Source organism: Cheilinus undulatus, linkage group 10, assembly GCF_018320785.1.
Source record: "Cheilinus undulatus linkage group 10, ASM1832078v1, whole genome shotgun sequence".
Classification (NCBI taxonomy): Eukaryota; Metazoa; Chordata; class Actinopteri; order Labriformes; family Labridae; genus Cheilinus; species Cheilinus undulatus.
Genome location: NC_054874.1, coordinates 40,683,853 through 40,709,854, shown reverse-complemented (window position 1 = coordinate 40,709,854; position 26,002 = coordinate 40,683,853). Strand labels below are relative to the sequence as shown.

The 26,002-nt window shown below is 37.0% G+C and overlaps 1 protein-coding gene across 9 annotated transcripts in view; it reads right to left on the bottom strand.

Moving 5' to 3' along the window:
• Positions 1-26,002, bottom strand: part of prom1a (prominin 1a) — a 138,530-nt gene that overhangs the window by 14,661 nt on the left and 97,867 nt on the right. For all 9 annotated transcript variants that reach the window (XR_005992466.1, XR_005992468.1, XR_005992467.1 and 6 more), the window contains exons 4-21: positions 25,040-25,160; positions 23,117-23,180; positions 22,678-22,767; positions 19,765-19,994; positions 19,233-19,307; positions 18,065-18,128; positions 17,726-17,885; positions 17,270-17,422; positions 15,830-15,953; positions 14,913-15,016; positions 14,088-14,172; positions 11,345-11,491; positions 8,889-8,960; positions 7,307-7,399; positions 4,271-4,324; positions 4,101-4,181; positions 3,951-4,019; positions 1,178-1,267 (exon numbers count right to left, since the gene is read on the bottom strand). Coding sequence is in view for 4 of the 9 variants with exons in the window: in XM_041797624.1 (XP_041653558.1) it covers positions 1,178-1,267; positions 3,951-4,019; positions 4,101-4,181; positions 4,271-4,324; positions 7,307-7,399; positions 8,889-8,960; positions 11,345-11,491; positions 14,088-14,172; positions 14,913-15,016; positions 15,830-15,953; positions 17,270-17,422; positions 17,726-17,885; positions 18,065-18,128; positions 19,233-19,307; positions 19,765-19,994; positions 22,678-22,767; positions 23,117-23,180; positions 25,040-25,160 (1,876 nt within the window). In the remaining 5 variants the exon portion in view is untranslated. The remainder of the gene's footprint in view (positions 1-1,177; positions 1,268-3,950; positions 4,020-4,100; positions 4,182-4,270; positions 4,325-7,306; positions 7,400-8,888; positions 8,961-11,344; positions 11,492-14,087; positions 14,173-14,912; positions 15,017-15,829; positions 15,954-17,269; positions 17,423-17,725; positions 17,886-18,064; positions 18,129-19,232; positions 19,308-19,764; positions 19,995-22,677; positions 22,768-23,116; positions 23,181-25,039; positions 25,161-26,002) is intronic.

Below are 26,002 nucleotides of genomic sequence, written 5' to 3'. Positions count from 1 at the left end.
AGAACTGCCTATGTAGGCAAGTCTTTTTTTAATAGTCTCAATCATTTTAATTTTAGGTGGTATGAGAATATTTTCAAACCAAAGCCAGTTTTTTGGACTTAAGTTTGTGGAAAAATCTTAATGAAAGTGGATTTCAAAAATTACTGGACCTTCAAAATAAAAGCCTTTATCATTTCCCAGAGATTTTATAGAAATGCCCAAAGTAGAACTTCAAAATAAAAGCCTAAAAAATTTCAAAGTAATTATCTTATAACCCCTTTTAAGTAGAATTAATTTCCTGAGTAAAATCCTACTCTTTCTTCTTCTTTTTTTTTTAAATTTATCTTAAGTATCTCCAAAGTAGTCTAGATTTTCACAATAAAAGCCACACCACCAACAGCTGGAGGTATCAAAATAAAGACCAATTTTTTTCAAAACAAATGATTAAGGACCACCTAATCAGGCTAGATTTGTTTTAAATCTCATTTTATTTTGGTTCGTATATGAGTATCTTACTTAGAATGATTTTCAAACTTAAGCCTGTTTTATCAAATTACGTTTTTTAGAAAATCTTAATGAATATGGATATCAAAGTAAATGCCTAGTTTTTCAAATGTAGTTCTTTAAAATCCCTGGAATTTACTGGACTTTTTATAGTAAAAACCTCACAGTAACTACATTATATTCTTTTTAGTAGACTGGAACTTCAAAATAAAAGCCTAAAATTTTAAAACTACTCTTACAATCACTATTAAGAAGAACAGATTTTCATTTTTTAAACTTATCTATACTGAATGTTTATCAAATGTTTTCTTATTTTGACCAGATCAGTTTCCCTGCAGTGCCTGCAGCTGTCAAAATGTCTTCAGAAATTTTCCTGTCTAAACTTTAAAAACTGTCATGAACATAGAAGGCAAACTGAAAAGATTCTTTGAAAAGTTTTATTTGAAGGATGAAAGGGACCCATCAGAAGTACAGTTTTGAAATACCCAAATCAAATGAGCTACAGTTAACCAACCTAACCTTAAAAATTCAATCTAGTCCAGCTCTCCTCCCCATATATTTCTTCTCTCTTAAGCTGTCCTGTCCAGCAAAGGCCAAAAAGCCCAAAAGATAATCTTTGAAAAAAAGAAATAAGAAAAACCCTTTAACCACTGCTTAAACAAGCTTTGTTTCACTGGATCATCGGTGTAATTACCATGGAGTCGACCAAGAAACTGCAGGTAATGATTTCCACCGTGTCCACCATGTTGCTGAAAGGCTTGCATGGTGCAACGTCCATGACCAACTACAGAGAGCAGGACAGAAACAGTAAACATCTGCACACAACAGATTCAGGAATACATGCATCAACACTCCTCCTACTTTGTATGTTTACAATGAAAGTTCTTGCATGAGTCACAGGGTGTTGCACAATACATACCATAATTTAAATGTTCTGAAAAACTATGATGAAATAAAAATGTACTTTGACAAAACAGCCTCAAGCTTCAAACATCTTGTTTTTCAGTAATCTGTTTTGGATTCCTTTGCTTAACTACAGCACAAACCAATAAGCCACAAAGCAAATTCCTCAAATTCATAGAGGTTGTTACTGTTATATTTGTCTTCTCTATATTCACTCCAAAACTCTTATGTAACATGTAAAGGTATTTCTGCCAACTCTATACCAGCAGTGCTTGGTTTTGTTGAACATGTGCAATTTAAGTGAGAACCTTGCACTAACATCCCTAGTGGGCAATCAGAGACCATGTAAACTGCATTCAGTATTAACAGTGCCAATAAAAGCATTCATTTTCTCAGATGTGTTACCCTTTTATTGATTTTATAAATCAACCATGGCCAATATAGTTTGGCTTTTTTAAGAAAGAATACACAAAAGCATCTTTAATGTCAAAGTGAAAACAGATTTCTACAAAGTAAAGTCAATTGAAGAAAACCATGGGGTGGGGTGAAAATAAGTGAATGCATAAATATTCACCCCTTGAAAGTGACTGACCTAATTCAACAGAGGTCCAGCTAAATGGTGCTAGAAGTCTCACAGTTAGTGAAATAGGGATCACCTGAGAGCAGTGAATGTGTCTCAAGTGATTGTAGCAAAAGACATCCATGTCTGGAAGATCCATCCACTGGTAAATCAGTATTCCTGACTACCATTACACCATGAAGACAAAAGGACAATCCAAATAAATCAGAGAAAAGGTTTTTGAAAAGTATGAGTCAGGGGATGGATACAAAAACATTTCCAAGGCCCTGAACATCCCCTAGATTTCAGTGAAAGCCATCATCAAGACATGGAATGAATATGGTACATGTGTAAATCTGCCTAGATCAGGCCTTCCCCACAAACTGAGTGACTATGCAAGAAGGAGACTAGTGTGAGAGGCAACAAAGACACCTATGACTACTCTGAAGAAGTTACAAGCTTCAACAGCTGAGATGGGAGAGACTCTGCATACAACAACTGTTTGGTGGTTACCAAACACTGTACATCCCCACAAACACACCACATGCATCATGCTGTGGGGATGCTTCTCAGCAGCCAGCCTTGGAAGGCTTGTAAAGGTAGAGGGTAGACAAATGCAGCAAAATATAAGAGGACAATCTTATTCAGTCTGTAAAGAGAACTAACGGCTTGGGAGAATATTTATTTAACAAGACAATGACAATGACCTGAAGCATACAGCGAAAGCTACAGAGAAATGGTTTAAAAACAGCACGGTGAATGTTCTGGAGTGTCTGAGTCGAAGCCCAGACCTCAATGCAATAGAGATTTTGTAGTTGGACTTAAAAAGGGCTGCCCAATCCCCATGCAGCCTTAAGCAGCTTTGCAAAGAAGAATGGAGTAAAATTGCAGCATCCAGATGTGCAAGCCTGATTGAGACCTATCCACACAGACTCAGTGCTGTGACTGCAGCCAAAGGTGCATCTACTTAATACTGAGTTTAAGGGGGTGAATATTTATGCAGTCACTTAATTGCCATTACAAATTTTTAACTCACTGACATTACTTTGTAGAAATCTATTTTCACTTTAACACTGAACAGGGTTTCTTGTCATTTTTTTGTCAAAAAAGCCAAATTGTATTGACCATGATTGATTTATAAAATCAATAAAAGGGTAAAACACCCAAGGGGGTGAAAACTTTTAAAAGGTACAGTTCACACCATGCATTGGCTAGTCTTCAGTGACCACCTGCGATCAGAACTCACTTGCAAGCCTCTTCTGCAAATAACAGCCCACACATTATTTCCATGGCTTTCTAAGGTGAGGTTTGCCTGCATGCTGTGTACTGGCAATACAATTAAATGAGTCTCAATTCGCCACAAGCTTAGAGGCTAATGGCACCTCTTTAACAGCTTTTCTCCTTAATTTTTCATATTTTTTTGAAACACTGTAATACTGTTAAGAAAATGAATCCTGTGGGGTACTTATAAGATTGTAATAGCAACTTAAATCTACACAGCAAGTGCCTAGCAGGTAGTGATGTGTCGATGTGCCAGTTTAAAGTGCATGCCCTTTTATTAATGATGAGCGATTGCTCCAATTAAAGAGCTATTTTCGATTCTGTTGTTCAATAGTTGTTTGAAAAAAGGCAAAATGCCACCAAATGAGGAGCTGTTTGTAAGTCACAAGACTGGCTGATATCATGAGATTGAGCCAAATGATGAAAATCTCTAAAGAGACGGAATTCTAATCACTATGAGCAAGGCTGGGCCAACAAAAACAAAACACACTTTATACTCACTAGTTAAATACTACATGCTTTAATGTATGCAACTATGCCAAAAAACCCAAATGAAGGCATCCCAGACATCCCCATAAGCAGTCTAAGCTACTGTACTCATTCTGGTGTGTCCACACCTAGCATTAAGGTTTTATCTGAATGGTAACTGAATGCCAAAAATGGATGTTAATACAACAACCCCACAGTCTTAACTGAGTTAACAAATGAACACACAAACACTTACTGATGTTTTGACCCACTCTATGTATTGTTGGAAGTAGCCAACAACAGTTGCGGTGTATTTTGCTGTTTCCTGAGAAAGAATAAGACAGAACAAAAATTACAGACCCTTCAGAAATTGAGAATATAACCAGTGCAATGATCCTTCATTTACCTGATTGATTATTTGTGTTGCATTCTGGGATATGAGGTACTGTGCAGCTTCAATGGCTTCAATGACAGCCAAAACTTTGTTCTGCAGAGAAGAAATTAAAGATTATGATCAGTTTGAGCCTTAATCTTAGCCAGTGCTTCAGACTCACACTTGACAGCTGGTTTACTTACTGGCAAGTCAGAGGCTGTCCTCTCCAGGAACCTCATACTCTGGTTCAATGCACTCTTAAAAAGGAAAATAAAGAGCATAAATTAGTACAAAGGTAAAGGTGAGAAGATACAGTTAGAGGTAGTTTAAAGACCTGGATACATTCAGCAGTGAAACACAGAGACCAAGCAAGAACAAAAGCGGTACTCGATGAACAATATTCTGCTTTCAGTACAAGCATGCTGAAGAACTTTGTTCCAAAATTAAATATCCACATTGTCGCCAAATAAATGACTGAACAAAGGTCACATTTATTTTCTTAAAATGGATATTTGAACATATTTTGGTACAAAATCCCTCATGTTCCACACCATAGAGTGTATGAGCTTTATGCAAAGTAAATACAAGAACAAACACGCATATCTTAGATCACATCTGCATCTGTGAGATGAAAAATCTCTAAATGTTACAAAAAATGAATGGGAACACTAGATACACAGGATGAACACATTTCTGCTTACCCTTGCTCTAACATATTTCTTGAAGTTGAAGTTTTAAAAAAACAAAGAAAAACAGAAAAAACTTTTAAAAAGCTGAGTCAAAGTGCATCACTGGCTGTCTGAGTTGCTTGTGGCTGTAAATCCTTGGCATTATTAAAATCAAATGTCACTGCCTTTGACAAGGAAGAGAAAATTGAATATTTAATTTGTTTATCACAGACTTGAAAAGCTGGATGACACATGCCTGAGGGTCAAAAACACTCTGCTTTTGATAATATTAAATCAAATCCTGAAATAAACTTTCATTGTCAAAGGGTGTACCAGTCTCTAAGATAACTTTCAGCACACACTTAGTAGTTCTATTCACATTTACAATATAGAGCAGTGTAAACCATAACCTGGTCTTCTTGCATTCTTGTCTTTCATAGAAAGCTTTCAGTGTTGCCCTCTGCCCTTGCTTTCATAAAGAAATATTGTCCAGTTCTGACAAAACTGCCACTGTGACTAAGGGTGAATCCCATTTCTACTCCTTACTCCTTATCTTAGCCCTTCCCCTTGGTTTTGCGCATTCACGTCAGGTGAAGGGGTATCCCGATTCTCTTTTGAATCGAGGGCAAGGGCTACATAGTCCTTGAAACTAAGATTTTCCAGGACCACACTTGAAACCAAGGGGTATGATGAATTTCCCTCCATGCATTCTGTTCACTTATGAAAAACACAACAGCTGTGTTTTCTCATATATTCAATCTTTAGCCACTGAGGATGGGAGTTTATTGCATTTATGGTATGTAAACGTGTAAATGAGGGCTATTAATTGTGTAAATAACTGAAGAAGATCATCATGGAGATCCATAGTATGGAGATGGTCAAAGCTTTACTGTCACCTCTGATGAGGCACTGTTTATCTGCAATGTGTGAAGATGAACAGCAATCAAGTGGCGTCTCGTTTCTTAAGGGGAGGTTTTCACCCCTACCCCTTACTGCTCTGTTTCAAGGGGCAAGAGGAAGGGGTAGAAGATGAGGAAGGGCTAAGGGGTAGAAATGGGATTGGCCCTAAGTCTGAGCTCATCACTCCACTAGCAGGCATTGTATATACCCACTCACACAACAAACCCTTTCCCCTGTAACTCTCACAAACTCATGACAAAGCAGTTTGGCAGACAAGCAAAAACATCTTTCCCATCATTATACACTTTGGGTGTTGTTTTTATTCCCTATTTCATGCAGAAATATGATCGAGTTCTGGTAAAAGTGATGCCATACTAGAGCTATAGTCGAGCTAATTACTGCAGTGGATGCAGCCATTACAAACAGCTTCGACTACTACAACTAAACCCCGCCGACAGCTTCCACTTTGTTCTTCTAAAATGATGTTGATTGGTCCAAACAGTGTTCTGTTCGGCACAAACATTGTGGATTGGAGCTTTTCAAGATGGATTTGCTTGAAGACAGAGATGGAGTCTGGCAAATTCATCTGCTTTGCAAGGTTACCAAGACTGCACTTCTTGTTAACAAAACCCCTTTATTTGTTGTATGACACTGTGATGATGTTTGCACAAATGGTGCCCAGAGAAAGCCACTTGAGAATGCAGGCCAGTGGGGAACTGGGGAGAGGGAGCAATCATGCTTTGGCATGATTTGGGGCATCTGGGTCTAGTGTGAATGAGCACCCTCAAGGAGGATTTGGTTAAAAACTGAATGTATGTATTTTTGGGTACTTTAGAGTGGCATAACAAGCTGTAAACACAAAACTGATATTACATTGTTAATGTTAACTGTTCAATATCCAGCTGAAAAATATTCTGTCATTTTTGAGTCTTGTGTCTGGACAACTTACAAGTGTTGGTCTACAACATATGCTGTCAACATATCAACAATCCCTCCACTGTACAGTGTATTTACAGTAAAAGGAAACCACATGTCCGCTCCTGTGAGTATACACCCTTAGTGAAAAAACCCACATAATGTTCTGGTCATCGCTGTCATATGTCAAGCACCATGCTTTATCATCCAAAGTAATTTCCCCACAGTTTCCACAGTGCCTCTAAGCAACCCCTACGTAAAGCGTGGGCAGTATGTACAGCCTGTACAGCCTGTACTTGTACAAAAGGAGCTGGGATTTTTCTAAAATAGCAATCAGCACCCAGTCAAGAAAACAACATGCCCTGTGGCTTGACTGCACTCTGGCCTTCAAGGCCACCGTTGGTGAGAAAATTGTCTCTTTCTCCTCCGTGCTGGGTTTCTGTATGACTGCTAAATAAACACATTAAAAAGAGAGTGTACAACTTTTTGAAGCATGCAAAATCAAGGGTTTTCTGTGAATATTAATACCCTGATGTCATGTCAGTTCATATTTTCTCTGTTGTTGAAGGAAAGAAAGACAGTCAAGTAAAAAACATAAATTAGCCAAAGAAATGCAAAATACATGACTTGCATAAGTGGTTTAGAGAGGATGCTCCCTTTAAGGGAATAACTTGATGGAAAATCTAACCAAAATCTAAGAGCTCATCCATGTGTGAATATCTGGACTGAAAACAGAGACACAGAGTCTGACATTACCATGGCCTGCTCCATCGGGATGATCTGTTGACGGTGGATCTGCCGCAGAGTCCCGATGTGGCCTTTCAGAGCCGTCTGCAGACCGCCTCTGGGCTGAAAAACACAAAACAAGGCACAGAAACATGCACCCTTGGTTAAAATAAACATTAATTGTAGCATAGAAGGAATATTTGTTATTTTTTATTGTTAGCTAGCTGTTCGGTGACAGTAATTCTTTTGCGACATTGATCTGCTATTATTTAAGAGTAATAAAGACATGTAATGGTACTATTTGCAATAAACTGGACACTCTGAATGACAGCAATTAAGAGAAATCTCTCCCTTTTTTGAAGTAGGTATACTGAGTGCTTTTACCTTAATTCTCAGGCATAACTCTGACATCATGGACTGTTTTTGATTAAAAAAAGAAAGCTCCTTTGAATAAAACTTAACTTCAAGTATTACCTACAGGAGTCACCAAAGGGTAAAAAAGTGTTTCTGTTTCGAAGCCTCAAAGAGGCACAGCAGAACAGAAAACTACTCCCACAAACTTTATTTGGTTTCAACCAGTGGCTCTAACCTGGCAGGTGGGAACCCAAAGTGGGTTGTGAATGTGTGTCAAGCTTCGGTACCTGGGGTGTGATCTAACTGCCAGCTGCTAATTTTTCTGTGATAGCGAATAAATTTAAATTGTCTTCTAGAAATCTGGTCTTATTTATTCTGTTGTCTTGGGACAAAAAAGCTTTTTCCCATGATAATGTGCCAGTGTTTCATGATCTGTAGATTAAAAACAGGTCCACATTATCAGAGGAATGCAGTAAAATAAAATGTATGCACGCATGTCCTCCCAGGGCTTGTGTAAACATGCTGTTTGCCCTGTCGCTTTGTTTAATCATATATTTTGTTCTATTTTAGGTCCACAGATACAAATTTTTCAGGGCCAATACTGATTATTAGCAGTTTGTGAGACCAGTAACCACTATTTGGAACCAAATTGTATTTACTATGATGTACAAAATGTACTTAAAGTGGCAAAAGTAAAATTGCAGGATCAAAAAATTAAGAAAAAAAAACTAAACAATTCAAACCTAGCTTTATCTGCATGATAGCGCAACACAGTAGCAGCAGGAAACCAGAAAGTGATGCCATATGGCCAGTGTGTCAGTGGCACAAAGGCTGAAGTGCTGTTTTGATGGTACTCATGTGACATCAGATTGTGTTGTATTCAGGACATTTGGTGAGACTGTAAAGAATTAAACTAAAACTGGAGGGGAGCTAACACCTTAGAGCCAAAGCAGCAAATTTTTGATTCATTTATTTTCGGATGATTATAGGTATACAAAATGCCGACACCGATAACCAACCAAATGCCAAATATCATGATTCTTATTGACGTTGTGGTTGGTCCCTGAGAAAAGCCAGGACAGAATCACTGATTACACCAAAAAACACAAGGAGCTTGAGAGACTAGGGACTTTTAAATCTGCTCCCATGGTTGCTAAAAATAAAAAAGTCACCAAATTATCTGACTAAGGAAAAACTGTGTAACCATGTGGAGTTAATGTTTATGTGTCAACCAGATCAGAAGCAGGGATCTTCTTACCATGAGATCCGTCTGAGCCTCAAGCTCTCGGGAAAATGTGAGCAGGTCCACCACAGTGACTCCTTTATTGACCTGGAGATAAGCAGGCATAAAGAGGAAAAAATCATTTAAACATTTTTCTTTTGGTAGTTATTTTTGACAGATAAATAATTCTCATAAACTACTGATTTTCTTTTAATATTGAATGTCAACTAGTATCAGCAATGCAGTTAGGAATCTGTTTGTTACTTTTTTAAGATAAATGAAAGCATCTTAATAATGACAAGGCTGAGTTACTTTATTCAAAACACATAAATATGGCCTGATTACATCTTAAAAGCCCATCACTGCTTTTTTCCAGAGGAAACTTTCTGAAAAGCTGCTAAGTAGATAGAGCTGACTTAATTGATGCCCAAGATAAAGTGAGCCTTGTCAGCTGCAGATTGCTTCTTATTGATTCAAATAAATGGAGTTAGGAGCCAGCCTAATTGGTGCTTGTTGTGACCATGACTTCTATTGTGTTTTACCTGAATGGCTCTTGTAGTTTAAAAGCTGAGATGTGCTTCATATGCTACAAATGCAAAGGTTAGAGCAGGAAAAATTAGTTGGACAAGTAAACTCTGAGCCTGACTTTTGGAGAGTGACTGTATCGGGACAGGTGGTGGTACACTTGAATGCAGCCCTCAAAGCTTTTTTACTTTTGCTCTCTCAGGACATAAATCTAAGTAAATCTGACAGGTTGTGTTGAAGAAGACAGGGGAATGCCAAGTCCCAGCCTGTTCCTGTGCACTCTGCTTTGGCAGAAATCCTTTTGGGTAATCAACCTCCAGTGGCCCTGAACAGAACTCAGTGTACTGTGTCATGCAGTGGCTCTTATTAGGTAAGGCATGGCCGCCTGCTATATGTTAACTGATGGAAACTATTTCTGGCGATATACCAATAAAGCAAAAATGTGATATAATAATATGAGCTAATGTATAGCACAGTCTTATCAATATTTACATTAGCCTTACAGACTGTGATGGTATTTATAGAAGTCATACAAGTCCATAATGCAATCCAGCTTCAACATATTATAAAGACCAATGGAATACAATCATATTCACTATGTGTATTTTTGTCTTATGTTTTGTATGTATACTTCTGACAATCTGCCCTTTTCCCTTAAAATTTCTTACCATTCATGCAAATTGTTTGCAGATTTTTTTTTCAGACTGTCTAGCTAACCCGACATGCCAGACAAACTGTTTCACAAATCCATTGCATGGGATATATGTCACAACCATCAGGACACAAACCCACAGGCAATATCAGAGAAGGGCAGAAACTTTACAAAAAGCTTAGCTGGTTGGATGAACTGGTTGGATGGTCTGTCACATTCATTATGAACAACTTAAAAAAACAAAACATGAAGCAGAAAGCATGAGCCATCCCTCGGGAGTAAACTACATACAGTAATGCAAGCTAGACAGGCAGCCATAATCATCGTTCACTATCAGGGGAGCCAGATGGTAAATTAAACTCTAGTTGAAGCTGGTCAAGAGAACAGTAAAAACACATTTTCCACCAAGAAAATCTTTCAGTGAGGTCTTTGCTCTTCTACATGTTGTCCAGCTCTGAAAAAACTCCTGCCATAGCCGCATCCATCTCTTCATCAGCCATTGTTAACAGGCTTGCAGTACAACTAAACCATGCCTGTAGCTACCCTCTTTTGATGCTGATTGGTCCAGGCATTCTCTGGCCTGAAACAAACATCTTAGTTTGAAGCTTGGCAAGATGGACCTGCCAGATATCAGACATGGAATATGGCCAATCCAGCTATGCAAGGGGATCTTAGTGCATGTCTACCACTGAATATGGACAGCCCATCTTTGTCTCCTTCTGAAATACCCTTGTAGTGGGGGCTGGCATATTGTACTGGTGATGTAATGTGGAGCCAAGACATGAACAGAAGGCAGCTGGCTGGAACAGTGGCATCAACTGCATAGTTCTTCAGTTAACACAAGAATGCATTTAATACACTGAGAAACATGAAAGATTACTTGACACATAAGGACAGATTATCAGTTATGGGAAGTTTAATGACTGTATTGCTTGCTGTTGTTACATTTTCTCTCACCTTTCCTCCTCGACTATATTTATGTTGTTGTGCTGCAGGCGCCATATTTTTCATAAAAAGCTGCAACCATGATGGCACTCCCTAAAGCTCCACGACTCAGAAAACTTAACATCTGGCTTTAGATAAGCTTGTTAATACCTTCACAATAGGATCCAAGTTTGAGAAAAAATCCTCTGACTGTATTTCAACTTTGTAGTTCGTCACATTGTTTTCAGAGTTTATAACCTGCTGATGGAGCTCGGAATATTTTTGCTTCATAATCAGCATTCCTCACCCATCATAATATACAGCTCATGTCCACTCATTTAAATGTGCTGGCGTGAAGTTGTTTGTCTCTGTGTGTCTGTGATAGTATCACCTCTTCCAGGTAGTCTGCATAGTTGATTTCAGACAGCCCCACTTCAGAGAAATCCAGAAGGTTCTGCTTCCCCTCTGCCTCTAAAAGAATAATTCCTCTCAGGTCGATCTTCACACTTTCTAGCTGGCCCACCACTTCCTTAGTAAACTGTAAATAATAAAGGGTGAATAGGTCAGATGAGGACTGGAATACAAGGTCCAAGGTTATATTGTTGTGATGTGTGTTTATTGTACAGTGTAATTTTTATGACCAAACATAGGGTTATACTGTTGTTGAACTTCTACTGTAAATTGATTTTTAAAGATTTCAGCTGTTACCTATGCGTTTGTAAGAAAGACCTATAAAAGCTATTGATATATGTTATGGACTACACAAACAGGAAATTACTATAATCCTTTGTAAACATTGTTAGCATAATGAAAGACTAGGATGAATGCAAAACAAATGTTGGCACAAGAGTGGCCAGTGATCCTAAACATGAGGTTTGGACAGAAGTGCACAGAACCCACAAGAATGGTCTTCCATGATGCTTTTCTTGCTTAAAATCTATGTCCTAATTAATGCATTTCTACACAAAAGCCTGTATACTAGTGTTATATCTCAGATTAATTCAGCTACAAGAGATTTAAAGCAAAACCTTTGCAATTATTGTGTCTCAAAAACTCAAAGAATTTTTGTCTGTATTAAGAGCCAAAACCAAAGGAAGACATGTTGGCATATGGAATTTTTAAAAGGATGCTGTGAATAGCAATATGCAATTTTGCCACCAGAAAAGAAAATATTTGCTTTTATTGTGGTACTATAATGAGAATTCAACAAAAATGTTGACCATGAAGTTGTTTGTCTCAAAGAATATGGACACTGTATGCCAGAGGAATGGTTTTATCCTGTCTGCAGTAGGCTATCAATAAAGCTATAGCAACCCAAATGGCACAGACTTTCATCTTGTCACAACATGTAGGATCACAATAATTTCTAAAGTCATAATACATTATCTTTAATACAAAACCATTCAATCTATGCATATTGTAAAAGCTGTACAGTCAATCTTATTATTGCATTTAACGATTTGGATTCCTTCTTCGCAGGTAATTTTTAAAGTTTCTTTTCTTTTAGGCTGTGTGAATTTTGATTTATTTATTTATTTATTTATTTATTTATGTGATATGATCTCAAATTCCTTCAAATAAAAAATGGTTGGATGGACACTTATAAAACCACAGTTAATTTCAATATACATTTAGTTGAATATTGTATTAGTTAAATAAACGACAGTATGGAAAAGTGCAATGGCTTAAAAATAATTCTCAAGACAGACTTTAAGGACTTGAATAAATCCATCAGAAATTGTCTGCAAACTCCTGACACTGTAAACTGTACAAATACGTCAGGAATGTATCAAAACTAAAATGTTACCAACCTATTTGTGCATGTAAGACGTGGTTTTGGGGGGTTGTTGTAATATATAATGCCTGAAGACAAGACATGACCCAATATTCAGTGCACTGTAGTTGTTTTTTCAATATAGAAAAGGTTTACATTATTGTTTTATCATTTCTATTATCATATTGAAGTTTGAAATATTAATATCATGACAATGATATTTACAGCTTCTAATTTTTGAGCTTCTCAAGTCTAAAGTCAGTTTAAATTAATCTTTAATCAGATTTTCCTTTTAGGTGATCTGTTCCATGATGGCCTTGTCCTAAGATTAATGGACACTGTTTCATGACAGTGACCCCTGAGCTGAAATGCAACACAAATGGGCCAAATGAGCTTCAAACCACTCATCGTGTTACTCATGGAGGGCCTATCTTATCAAGATTTTCTATATCATGAAATTCTGGTGAGTGATTAATTGATTGATTTTCACATATTTGTTCCTCATGCAATAAGAAAACTAGTGAACGATTGAATTAGTAGATTGTTTTAGCAGTTTGCAATATGCCACTAAACCAACAAAGGTTATCCTCTAAAAACAAGACAGGAAAATGCTGAAGCATTATGAGTAAAATTCTACGCTGTTTTTGGCAGAAGTCACTCCACAACACAAAGCTGACGGGGAGTTTACAAATAGTGAAGCAAGGCAAATATCCTCCAAAACAAACATTTTACATAGATTTTTAAAGGGTCACACAGAGATTTGTGTAACTGATGTTAGACTCAGCTAGGAAATCAGATAAAAGAGGTAAAGTCTGTTCTACTTAGCACTTGAAAGCTTAAAACGTGCAGGCACGTAATGAAGACAAATCACCAACGTGGAAGAACAGACGCAGCATGGACCCTGTCAGCTGTTGGCTGTAAGGAGCCAAGAAATTCTTGCCAACAGGCAGCAAAGCACTGAATGTCTCAGGCAGGCAGACATTGGCTCTTGATCAAAAAGAAAAGAAACTTAGGTTAATTTATTGTCTCAGACTGAGGTAATAGTGCAGGCATGTTAAGCAACCTGCCATCAATAGGTAATGCTAATGTAACATGTTAGCCTAGGATGGAAATTTCTGGTGACCCTTTACCCTACAGAGCTAAAGTACTCTAAACCTTTTGCTCTACATGAAGTTTATATTTTTAGGCTTACAAATTAAATACTTGTGGAGGTTACTGGAATAAATTTACAATTTTTTTTTGTGAAACATGTCCAAAGGTTTTAAATACCATTTCCTAATTTGTCGAGCTCCTCTATCGGCTTACTGTACGTAAAAAAAATTAATACATTTGTCAGAAATATACCATAGAATTAACTGACCAATGTTGTGTTCAGGAAGGTGGAGATGTTGAAAACTTTATCCAGTCGCATGGCTGAGTATATGCCTTTGTTCTCTTTGCAAGTACTAAGAAAGAGAAACACGGACAAACATACAAAGGTACAACAGTGAAGAGGTAGAAAAGAGAGAGGGAGAGGAAATGTCAAATTAAAAGTTTCAGAGTAAAAATATTTGCTGCCACCAAGTGAATTTGACTGGAAGTACATGGCACAATGACGAGGTCTTTGACAGAAAACAGCAAAATGTTCTCCAAAATACTGGAATATTTTCTGATTTGTCAGAGATAAATGTGCCATGATAATATTTAGGCAGCTACACACCATATCGGCACACATAATACACACAGTGTTAGCACTGCCTGCTTTTTAATGGGCCAAGACTTGCTGAAGCAAAGCTGCTCTATTTGGAAATATAATGACTGTGGGTCTGCTGTCTCAGTTACTGAGGATATGCAGCTTCCCACTGGAGGGAGATGATGAAAGCTGATGTAATCCCCCAGAAAGAGGCTGAAGAAGAGCAGCAGGGATAGTGTTGAAAAATGATGCTAATTAGCTACTCAGGGTTAATAGCAACTCTCTCTCATTTGCATCCCCATCAATGGAAGTAAAATATTCAGCTTGCTTAGTTGATGTTTGACCCTAACACCTGCACTTAAAAAAAATGGAAAACTGAATCTATTTCCTGTCTTGCGCAAAATCTGCTAACCACATGTAAGAAAATAAAATGGAGACAAGACAGATTTGCAATATTTTGTAAGGCAGCTAACCTAATTCTGCCAATTTGATACATAAAAATGAGTTGTTTGCCTGTATAAGCTCTCTGCTGTCAGGTCTAGGTCAGAGTCGTTGTATATGTAGCCAGGGATGAAGTTCTTCCACTCTGGGTTGACCAGATAAGGGGCATCCACAACCTGAGGAATCACATAGAGAGAAAGAATTGCTAGTAGTCATTAACAACTCATCTACTGCTCAAAAACTGTCTTCTTGTTTATACCTAAATTAATTAAACCTATACAACAAAATGCATGCAGTTTATAAGTCATCTGTAAGGCAAATTAGATAACCTGTGGTATAAATTGTATTAGTGTATGATATAAATATTTCTCCCATAGTCCACTGCTTTCTTATCAAAATGAAACTATATTGCGCCACTCATCTTTATAACTTAACTGAAAGTAAAATGTTTAGACATACTCATACGGTTGCAAAAAGGAAATAAAAAAAAAAAATCAATGTCAACAAGATGTAAAATGTGTTATCTATTTGGAAAATACAAGTTTAATCTTCCCTTTTTTTCAGAGAATACAGCTCAATAAATCAAGTGAAACAAACCATTCTTGTATATAATTTGATTATCTATTTTTATGTGTGTTTTGTAAAATTTATAATTAGAGGCAAATAGAATTGTCTGCTCCACGGATGGCTTAACTACTGAAGGATCCAGACCAAATACAAACAACAGCATTCACAACTGGGATGAGAAACTCTCTGATGATACCACAGAAGAGAAACTGATTGGTATTCAGTCTGTCATCTCAATTATTTAAAAGCTGCTCATTTTGGACTTCAGACAGATATACAATATAGACTGAAGGCCATTCATTCAAAGTCACTGTATATAAAGCATAAGAGTATACGACATCAAGTCAATTTAATGCTTGAAATGTGATTTTAAGATTGGCAAAACTACTGTATGATTTCAGGGTGGACTCATCACGGCTTACCTTGAACACTTCTTTGGTATGGAACGGTTCACAGAAAAGTTTCTCCATGTTTCCTCCAGCCAGGAAGATGAGAGTCACCACTCCCATGAGCACCCAAGAGAAGAGGAAGCTGAATCCAACCCCACTGTGGGCGGCAGACATGCCATCAGGTACAGCCACTTATCAAAGATGCAGAAACTTTGTGGCAATATCTTAATAAGACATAACACAAGACAGTAGCAAGCTGTCTATGGCTAATAAACTAGTGAACAATGACATCTGCAGCTGACCAGGCGGAGGAAGAAAGAGGAAGTCAAGCATCCCTCCCATATGAGAAAGGGAGACGTCTAATGTTAAATACAGACCTCTCCTGTTACTTTTAATAGTTTTTATGCAGATAATGCTGTGAATATTATTCTGCATATAAATTTGGGATTGGTATGCATCCTCAACAGCATTAAAACCTAACAACTCAGGAGTCTAACCACTGAATGTTAAGCGTCACATTTCAAACTGTAGATTGTGCATTGCATGAAATGTATGGCTAAATAATACTGATGTAAGATCAGGCTCTTACAAAGAGACACTGTAGGAAGCAGAGCAGCTGTGCAAGCATGCACATCTGGACAGCAGAGCTGAAATAATTCAGTGAATTAAAATAAAGTCATTTTTACACATAAGCTGAAATTAACTAAAAGAGAAGCACTATTTATAACCTATATGTATCAAAACTTTGTTTACAATCCTCCATGCAGCCTCTATTATATTTCGATCAGAAAAGCTGTAAAAGAAAACTCAATTACTACCCTAAATTACAGAGATACTGATTCATACAGAGTAAATATTACCTGTTGAAATTACAGACATGGTTGATTCACACGTGATTGAAAACAAAATCGTCCTGTGTGACTATTACAAATTACTAGAGGTCCCTAGGTTACTCTAGTCCTATGTTAATAAGGTATTACACTAAGTTTAAAATATCTGCTAAAATAATACTGTTCGAGGCTGATATCAAGCATTTGGCCAATTATCTGTATCTACATTTTATTTTACCAATCACACTAATGTTTAACAGTTAATGTTTAGAAACCAAGATTCTTCAAGATGTATGAGCAATATCCATACTGCCCCTGCAGCATCTGTAGATTAACGTCACATATTTGTTTATCATTACCTATTATTCTCAGTTTTGTATTATTTAAATCACCTTTGTGCAACAGCTTATTTTCAAATCGTAACAATTTTCAAATAAAATCTTGCTCTTTTTGTTTTAGAAGTATGGTGCCTTATTACTGATGGCAGCTATTAAAGAAGTAGATAATGTTATGTTTGGAGGGCAACCATTGCTTGAAAAGCAGTACAAAAAATACCATAGTTAGCTCAAATTACTTGAATGCTTTTAGTTTTGTGTTTCCTTCTGTATTCTAAAAATTCCTGCAGCATGAGTAGTTGACTCACGCCATGAGCATCGTTCCTCCCGTGTTAGAGATGCATCCTCTTGTCGTTGGTGACGCGTGCTTGTCGTATCCCAGCGTGCCGCACAGCAGGCCCAGATAGTTAAAGGCCAGGACCAGGACCACCATGCAACAGAGTGAAATGCAACCAATCCATCTGGAAGCAGAAGGGAAGAAAAATAGTCAGAAATTTGAGTTCTGGATGATGACATTAAACACAAAGAAGACTACATCATCTTGCATATGTTTGGATAAAATCTAGCTCTGTGTGTTTGGTTAATTGGTTGTATGAAAAGCCCTACCGGCTTCTCATTTTAAAACAATGCAAATACACAATCAATGCAAATTAAACAGGTAAATAAAAACACTATTTTTGTTAAAACAACAGATATATCATCCTGGGGTGTCCTTTTTATTATAAAGATTATAAAGATGTTCACGAGTCAAGAGGTCAGTGTACCTATAGAAGTCCATTTGGTCAATTTCAGGATACTGGTCCTCAATCTTGGCATGGGCATGGTTGATGAAAATAGTGAAATTGGATAGGCAACTCTGCACGGGGAATATCTTAGAAAAGCTGCTGATGTTGTTGCCAATGCCGTCCACCAAACCCTGTACATCTGGGAAACAAATCAATCCATTTTGCCTTCAGTTTTAATTAAATGTCTTATACAAACATAGGTGAAAATAGACAGAAACTACAGCTGCACTAGAGGGTGATGCATCCCATTGATTTATAGTTACTAGTGTCACACCACATCGCAGACATTATCGATTAATGCATTTAAGTATCACTTACTCTCCACAACACTCCTAGTTTGTTCAATGACCATGTGGGGTGTGTCGTTCAGTGAAGCATATCCCTGTAAGGAGAGAAGAACACAGTATTGATACAAAGAGCTTCTTGGTCCATTTCAAGGACACAGGAAGAATGGGATGCTGAAGGTGCTGCAGCCACCTCTAAAACCAGGCACAAATAAAAACATCAGCTCATAGGAACAACTGCTTGAGTCTACCAAGTTTTATGGGATATGGAGATGTAGATTACCTTCCCTGTCTGTTTAATAAAGTAGTCTGTGAGATGTTTTTAATTCTTCCTGCAGAGTGATACCATTCACAGCAGGTCGGATCTTTTCATCTTTGCACACACACTGAGGGATTTCAACATGAAGTGATCAAAGACTTGTGCTCATCCTGTCAAACAGAGCAGCATATCTAAATGTTGCCCCCAATTTTGGAGTTGTAATTGATGTTTCTTGTAATAACTTTAGATCAACTTCAGACGGCTAAGGCTTACTGCAAAAACTCATTTTGCCTTAGATGCACTGCCTATAGCCTCCTCACGTGTGTTCTAAAATAAAGGAGTATTTTCAATTAAAATGGCATTTCTTAAGGTTTATTTAGACAAAATATCTTTTTTCAGTACATTTTGATATAATCAGGGAAATGGTAAAGGGCAATGGTGAGAGAGTGCTGAATTGCATACTAAGGTGGAAGGGCAAGAAAGAAACACTTAAGTTGATCATCCATGTTTCTCACTTAGCCAGTAAAATGTGTGAAGAGTACTTTGGACTCTTTGGTCTCTGTTAACAGACTGGTGTTGTACAAACAGCTCTATCAGATTTGAGTTTAGTGAGCATACAAACTCTGTTTATCCAAAACTATTAAGAGGTCATAGGCCATGTGTGAACTTTCAGCATGACATTTGTTGTCTGTTGAAGTGTAAAATGTTCTTAAATTAGTATGAGCTGCTGCTCATACTTAATATAATTAGCCCTCGACATTTAAATGAATTAATACAAGCTGCATTTACTCAGCAGAAAGTAAAAATTCACATATAATTCCCTGAGCACTTCAACTGTAACTGGCCTTCAGTGTCCATGATCCTTTTTTGTAATTAATCTATTTTTGTGGGGGAACTCAGACATGCATGTAATAAAATAAGTATGTTCATGGTCAAAGCTCACCCTCTGGACGATAGCACTTAGGTCTGTTTTCATGACATCGTTCACTTTTTCCAGCTGTGTGTTCACTTTGGGTAGCTAAAATGAAAACATACAATGAAACATCGATTACATGGTCACCAGTGAACAATCCTGATCAGCATTCAGGGATTTCTGTATTTTAACAGGCAGTGAAAAATACAGACCATTGATTGTGACACCATTTCCAAGATAACTTAGTTTAATTAGTTGGTATAACTGATCAGATAAATGGTATTAACCACCCTCTGAGAAAGGAGCTATGTGATTTTTAAGGTAGAGGTTATTTCTTCTTTTTATCAGTTTCAACTGATAGAAATCTTAACTATATCATAGCAGCAACCCTAGATGGTTGACAAACCTTAACTCCCTTGTCTAACATGAACCCTTGTTGTTTTAATGATGAGCAGAAAAAAATAACATTTTGATTTGCACTTTAACCAAATAAGAAAAATTATTAGCTTGTGTGTCTTGCATTGAATCATCATATCAGACTGTGTTGTGTTCGGTTTTATACCCGTGTGTAGTTGGCACTGATCTGCAGCTGAGACAGTGACTGACGGATGTTTCGGCACAGCTGAGCTGAGGTGGCATCTGATTCCTCATCATGACAGCCTGGGTCATTGAGGGTGCGGTTCATACTAGTGCGAACAAGGCTCAGGTTGAAGTTAAGCTTCCCTGTTCCTTCTTTGAGGACCTCCAGACCTGCACTGACGTTCTCCAAAGCCTCCTTTGTTTCGCGCATTGCTGAATTAAAGAGACCAAACATATATTTGAAAGTGAATCAGGTTGAAGTTTCAAAGGACACTTAACTTTCCCTCCAGAGAAGAAACATCTTGGACAACAATTAGACAATTTCCATCATTTCAAGTGCACAGATTATTTCTTTGAAATATGGTTTCAGGGGTTTAACACACACAACTTCATTAAAAACATCTAATTTTCTCATTGGATGGCATATTTTTAGAGAAAAGTTAAAATTGAATAAGTGGAAATAAGTTTTTTTACATGAGCCCCAAATTTTATAGTTTGTTGGTAAGATCACAAAAAATAATGCATGTTTGATTTGACTCTTTGGTTCTGTCCTGAAAATTTTACTTACATAATTCATACAGCGAGCTTATTAAAGCAAACATGTATTTCGAGTCATGGATTGAATGTTTCTGTCAGCTATTAAGCCCATCTGTCTGGGACACAGGACTTTAAATGCTATTTTGTTTTAACCAATAACGTCAATTTTCAAGGAAAGCCACCCATCATGTTTTGATTGTGGCTCGGTAGTTTAACTCCACCAGTGCCTATGGTAAAACCACACATGGTCAACTGACAGTCTCCTATTCTCTCATGTTATACAAAAGAGCAAACTCATACAGCCAACAAAGTGTGCACTCAGGACTAGGTCTGAGCCGAGTCTATCATTCTTTTGACTGCTTTTCTCTTAGCAAACTTTAGCAAAACAGGAAAGGTCACAGTAAAGTTAGCTTTGTCTACTTAAGATTGTACGTAATTCTTTTACCAGCAACTGAATGCAACACAACAAAACAGCCAGTGTTCAGAGTAGCCTGCAGCACGATTCTAAAATTAAACAGGATAAAGAATACAAAAACACTGGCATCCTTGAACAAGTGTTTAAAAGATTCAAGAGTGTAGGAGAGGAAACAGGGAATTTACCATCACACGGCTAAATGCTAAGCAGCTCTAGAGGGAGTGAGCACAGATGGATACTGTGTCCTACATGCATAAATACCATATCCACGTCTACTTATCCCTTAGCGAAAAATGCTCTTATTCTATTTTTTTGGAAGTGTTTAACCAGAAACTAATATCTCTAGACTCCACGGCTCAGACCCAGTAGGACACTAACAGAAGACAAACTTGGGTATTTATCAATCCCACTATTGGCATGCTTAATTTCTGCTATTTGAAGTTTTGAAGTTTTTCTACAAGCATGTATATTCAATGTAGTCAAAACATCCATATACAGTTGCTTGTCATTATACATAAAAATCTTCTAAGTTAAATATTCCAATCATAATGATTTAACATGGATAAATGTGCACTTTTACTTTGATAACAGTGTTATAATAGAGGACTTGTCACACAAAACACAATGTTTCTTGGTTATTTAACATTAGAAGAACACAATTGGAACAAATACAAACATTTCCATGTCCAGGGGTTTGAAAAGATCTGGTGCTGCTGCCATTATCTTAAAACTGCACTAGGCAAACATTTTGTGGAAAGAGAGTCATATCTGATAAGATCTTCTTGCCCATAATAATATTTTAAGGTGAAATGATCCTTGTATAATTAAATTGGATGAATTAAGAAAAGAAAAATGAAGAAGCACTGAACTGTTATTAAACATTAAAGATGCATATTAAAACATTATATTTTATCGACATCACAATCTTTGTAATGGGGGAGAAAACATTGCAAAAATACAAGCTATGTTGTTCACGTATCATGAACATTTCACCCCTTGAATTGAGGCCATGACCTCAGCTACCCTCAGAATAACTAGAAAAGGATACATTTGGATCCACTTTGTATTTAGAGAGAAACATGTAAGGATGTCAGTTAATATGGATTCTTATTACTAGTATATTTATTACCCTTCATATCTGTGTCACAGCACTGAGTAATAATACTGCCCATCACATGTTTTTTTTCTCACACCCAGCTGGCCCAAGTCAAAAATAGTCAACAATTCAGCAATGATTGTAAGATCCAAATGTCAATTTTCTGTACTCAGGTCCAGCTTTTTCAGGTATCATTTATCCCAACCAAACATCATGGATTGTGAAGTTCTGCCATTTTTGATCACCAGAGTTGATAATAGCATAGTGCAGTTTTAATATATTAATCGGCAGAGATTTGTAAAGATAAAACTCAGGGATCAGATAGTGCTAAAGGAAAATCACAAGGGAACGAATCACAAGAGCAACACTGAAGTCAAAATTCACAAGGAACAGGGTCACAAAGGATAGTGGGTCAGGGTCCAGTTACTGGGGTACTTTTTACCTTTGATGGTTCTCTCGATTTTCACTTCATAAGAAAACATAACAACAGAGATTTAATATAAAGCCTGAATATTTTCTGAAGTTTAAGCTTTAAGAAACTAGCCAACTCAAGAAAAAAACCTTTATATTGGATTAGAAAACTGTGAGTAGACATTAATTTAAGGGCAAACTTCAAAGCAAATAATTTAATCTTTAAGAGAAATCTTTAAGAGAGCTTGTATCCCCACTGGTTTTTGATTTTGAATCTTATTCTTGAAATAATGTTTTCAAGGCAGGATATTATCTGTTGCTTAATATTTTACATAAGATATAACAGTGCAGCTGTCACCCTGGATTCAGTAACTTGCATCTATGAATAACATGATTATATCATATCTGAAGAGGAAATTAAAAATGTGTGGACGTACCTCCAGCCATACTGAGCGCTCTGTCCAGGGCCGGATTGACCTCCTTATCCAGCTGATCGTGTATCCTTCCACCCAATAATGGACCTATATCTGCAGAGAATGCAGTATCAGATCAATAGAAGTAAACAGAAACATAGACCCAGCCCCCTTCTTCATTTTGTTTGCTAATAAACACCTTCACTGCGAGTCTTAACTTTCAGGAAAGAGCTGCTAGGAGAACAGACTAAAAGTAGCATGAATACACAAGGGAACCTCTGTGACAGTCACTGCTGTTGTGTTTAGACCTGATTATGTCACAAATTCATAATGAAAACAAGTCAAGAACAGTAGACAAGGTAAATTCAGGTAATAGACATGATATATCACCAAGAGCATGAACTCACTAAATCATTTCTGTCACCGTAATTCACTCTCTGAGGCACAGAGGAGGTCTACTTACTATTTAGGTCATAGATGACTTTGTTCTTGGCTGTGGCGTACTGGGATATTAGGTAATCAATTTGCTGCAAACAGGAAAGAGAGCAGAGCACAGCCTTACATATGAAAGCAGAGAAAATGAGGTACGATCTTGTCACAGACAAATATGAGTGCATTGGGACAAACTTAAAATCAGTTTCATGTTATTTGTGAAAAGGAAGGAGGCAGTGAAAAAATATAAAAACACTGCATATTCTATTTTCTTAGAAAAATAAAGCTTTTTGTTTAAAACTTTTGAGATGTGACAAGGGCACACAAGATGCCAGTTAAAGATTTTGCTCATTAGATTGTATTAAAATTATTTTTACTAAAGGTCCAAGCGATCTGGCAATGGCACGAATCTGACTGGTTGTTCAGCTTTTGACAACACATGACAGTCAGTAGCACATAGACAGAAAATGATCTCCCATTTCATCTCAAAACAGGCATTGCATTTTACTTTAGGTTAAGTCCCACCGTATTATAAACAACCTGGTGAGAGATTCATACTCTCTTGTTGTTACTGCACATTAAGGAAAGATCAAATTTGACTGTACCAGCCTCTTAGATATCAAAAATAACTACCCAGTACTCAGTACTTTGAGTAAACTTTACAACACTCACCTTTTACTTTTACATGAGTAGATTTATAGACGAGGACTTAAAATCCTACTTTATTTTAAGCAAAGCAACTTTTTCCCTGCGCTTAAAAAACTTAAACATAAAGCCATGTCACTTTCACAAAAATGGCTTTCTACTCTGTTTAAGAATTAGAAAATGAAGCTTGACTACATACAGTATGTAGCAGTCATACAGAAGAAAAGTTCAGAGTTGATTCATTTGAGTTCAACTGGGCCAGGCAATGATGTAATTGAGATCAAGATATCGGGCAGGACAGTGTTGGTTGTTTCCAGGGCTGGACTGGTGGTCTTGGATACACGGCATTTTCTTGGTGGGCTGGCACCCTTTGGGGCTCATGTGAGTTTATCTTTTTGTTTGTTTTCTTACCTTTTATGTACTTCTGATCGAGTAAGGATGTTGTGTCCTCTAACAACAACAGAGTCAGTAAAAACATAGTGAATAAACATCATTTTGTTTGTTCATTGCATACTTCTCAGCCTATTAATAGTTGGGGGAATAATTTGCTTGAACTATTACAGGAAGCAGAGGAACATTGTAGTTGTGTGCAGATTGACCAGGAATGAAGGGCTGGTTGGCGAATTTCCAAATTGTCCTCCCAGTCCAGTTCCTGTTATATCAATTTAGTTTTTGTTGATGTTGGCTTAATGCTCAGTTAAAAGATTTTAAGAACCATTAACAGTAATATTGACCCCAAGATAATCTATTTTTAATGTTTTGCCTCATTAGGGAATTGTTATATCAACCTTTTTTTTCTGCGTAACATTTAAACATTTTTTATTTTATAAGCAGGTAGTTTATTTTTGGTCAGTTTTCTTTAACTAGTAGGCAGCTGGCTGTTCATAAAGGTGCATGTCATTTATCATCAAGGCCCATGTGGACTTGACTGAGACTTGACTTTGTCGTTTCTTTACAGACAGCAATTCAGCTAAAAAAAACTTCTTTTTTTGTGCCTACATTTGGTTTTTTTGGATGAAAAATGATCTGTTCACCAGTTCAAAACTGAACTCTTTCCTTCTTTACAAAGTGATTTAATTTTCCACAATTGCCATTAGAAGGAGCTCTCTTTTGTTATTCTATACACCTCTGTTTCTTTTCTTGATACTGATGTTATAGAATTTATCTATGTGATTGTTACACAAAAAACTGTAATGTTTAAAACTATATTTTAATCTACATTTCTACTTTAATAACAAATTTTATTTCGGTGTTGGAGCTTTAGGACATAAAGAACAATGAATTCTAACAAAAAAACAGTTAGTCTTACCATGGGTGTGTCATTAACGAAGGTGTGCAGGTCCCTCATGTTGCTGTTGACTAATCTCCGTATGTTCTTCACCTGGGAGCTCAGGTTCTGGTTGGCAGCATATGCACACAGCACGCCGATCCTAAACAAATGACAACACAGACACTGTGACCTTTTCATCTCCATGAGCTCTGAGTGACCCTGCTGCTCCCTCATCAGTCAACTCAGTGTAGCCTGGGGTGTTTTTAAACATGGTGATAAGGTGGCTTACACAGTAGGGGGCAGTGTGCACCACCACATTTACTCTAGTCAAGCTTTCTTAACTTTCTCTGAGTGCACCTGTCGAACTGGTGTCATTTATTGACAGGCAGTGTATGTTTACTCTAAGTCCAGCGCTTGTGTGATGGAAAAAGGCTCAATTAAAGCCAATAGAAACCTCATAAGGCTAAAAATTTAAATGATATTCCAAAATCAATGATCAACTGTCAAAAAATAAACTAGACAGTTTTAAAAAAGATGCATTGAAGAACAAAGATGATAATTTGGCATTTGTTGTTTAGCTTTTTTTTTTTTTTTTAATTTCTTATCTTGTGTACATTTTCATTACAACAAAGTTCAGCTTGGCTATATATTGAGTTTTTAGGACTTAAGACATTTTCAAATGAGATATAGGGCAAGACAATAATGTTTTATCAATAAGATTATATTAATGTTGATTCAAGGACAGAAAGAAGCCAGGCCTGAAAATGTTTACCGTAATAACTACTAGTAGTAACAGGCTTACTGATCACAAGGTATATAAATGTATAGTCTAAACAGGGAGTTATCGTTTCATTTATGAAAGGATTATTTACATTAATAGTAAAAATCAATAACTGATACCTGCTTGATACCATAGCAACAACAACAGAGGCCTACAAGACCAATACTGGGTCATTTCATTTATTGTTTTTATTATTCACTGAAGGTCACAGTGATACCAAA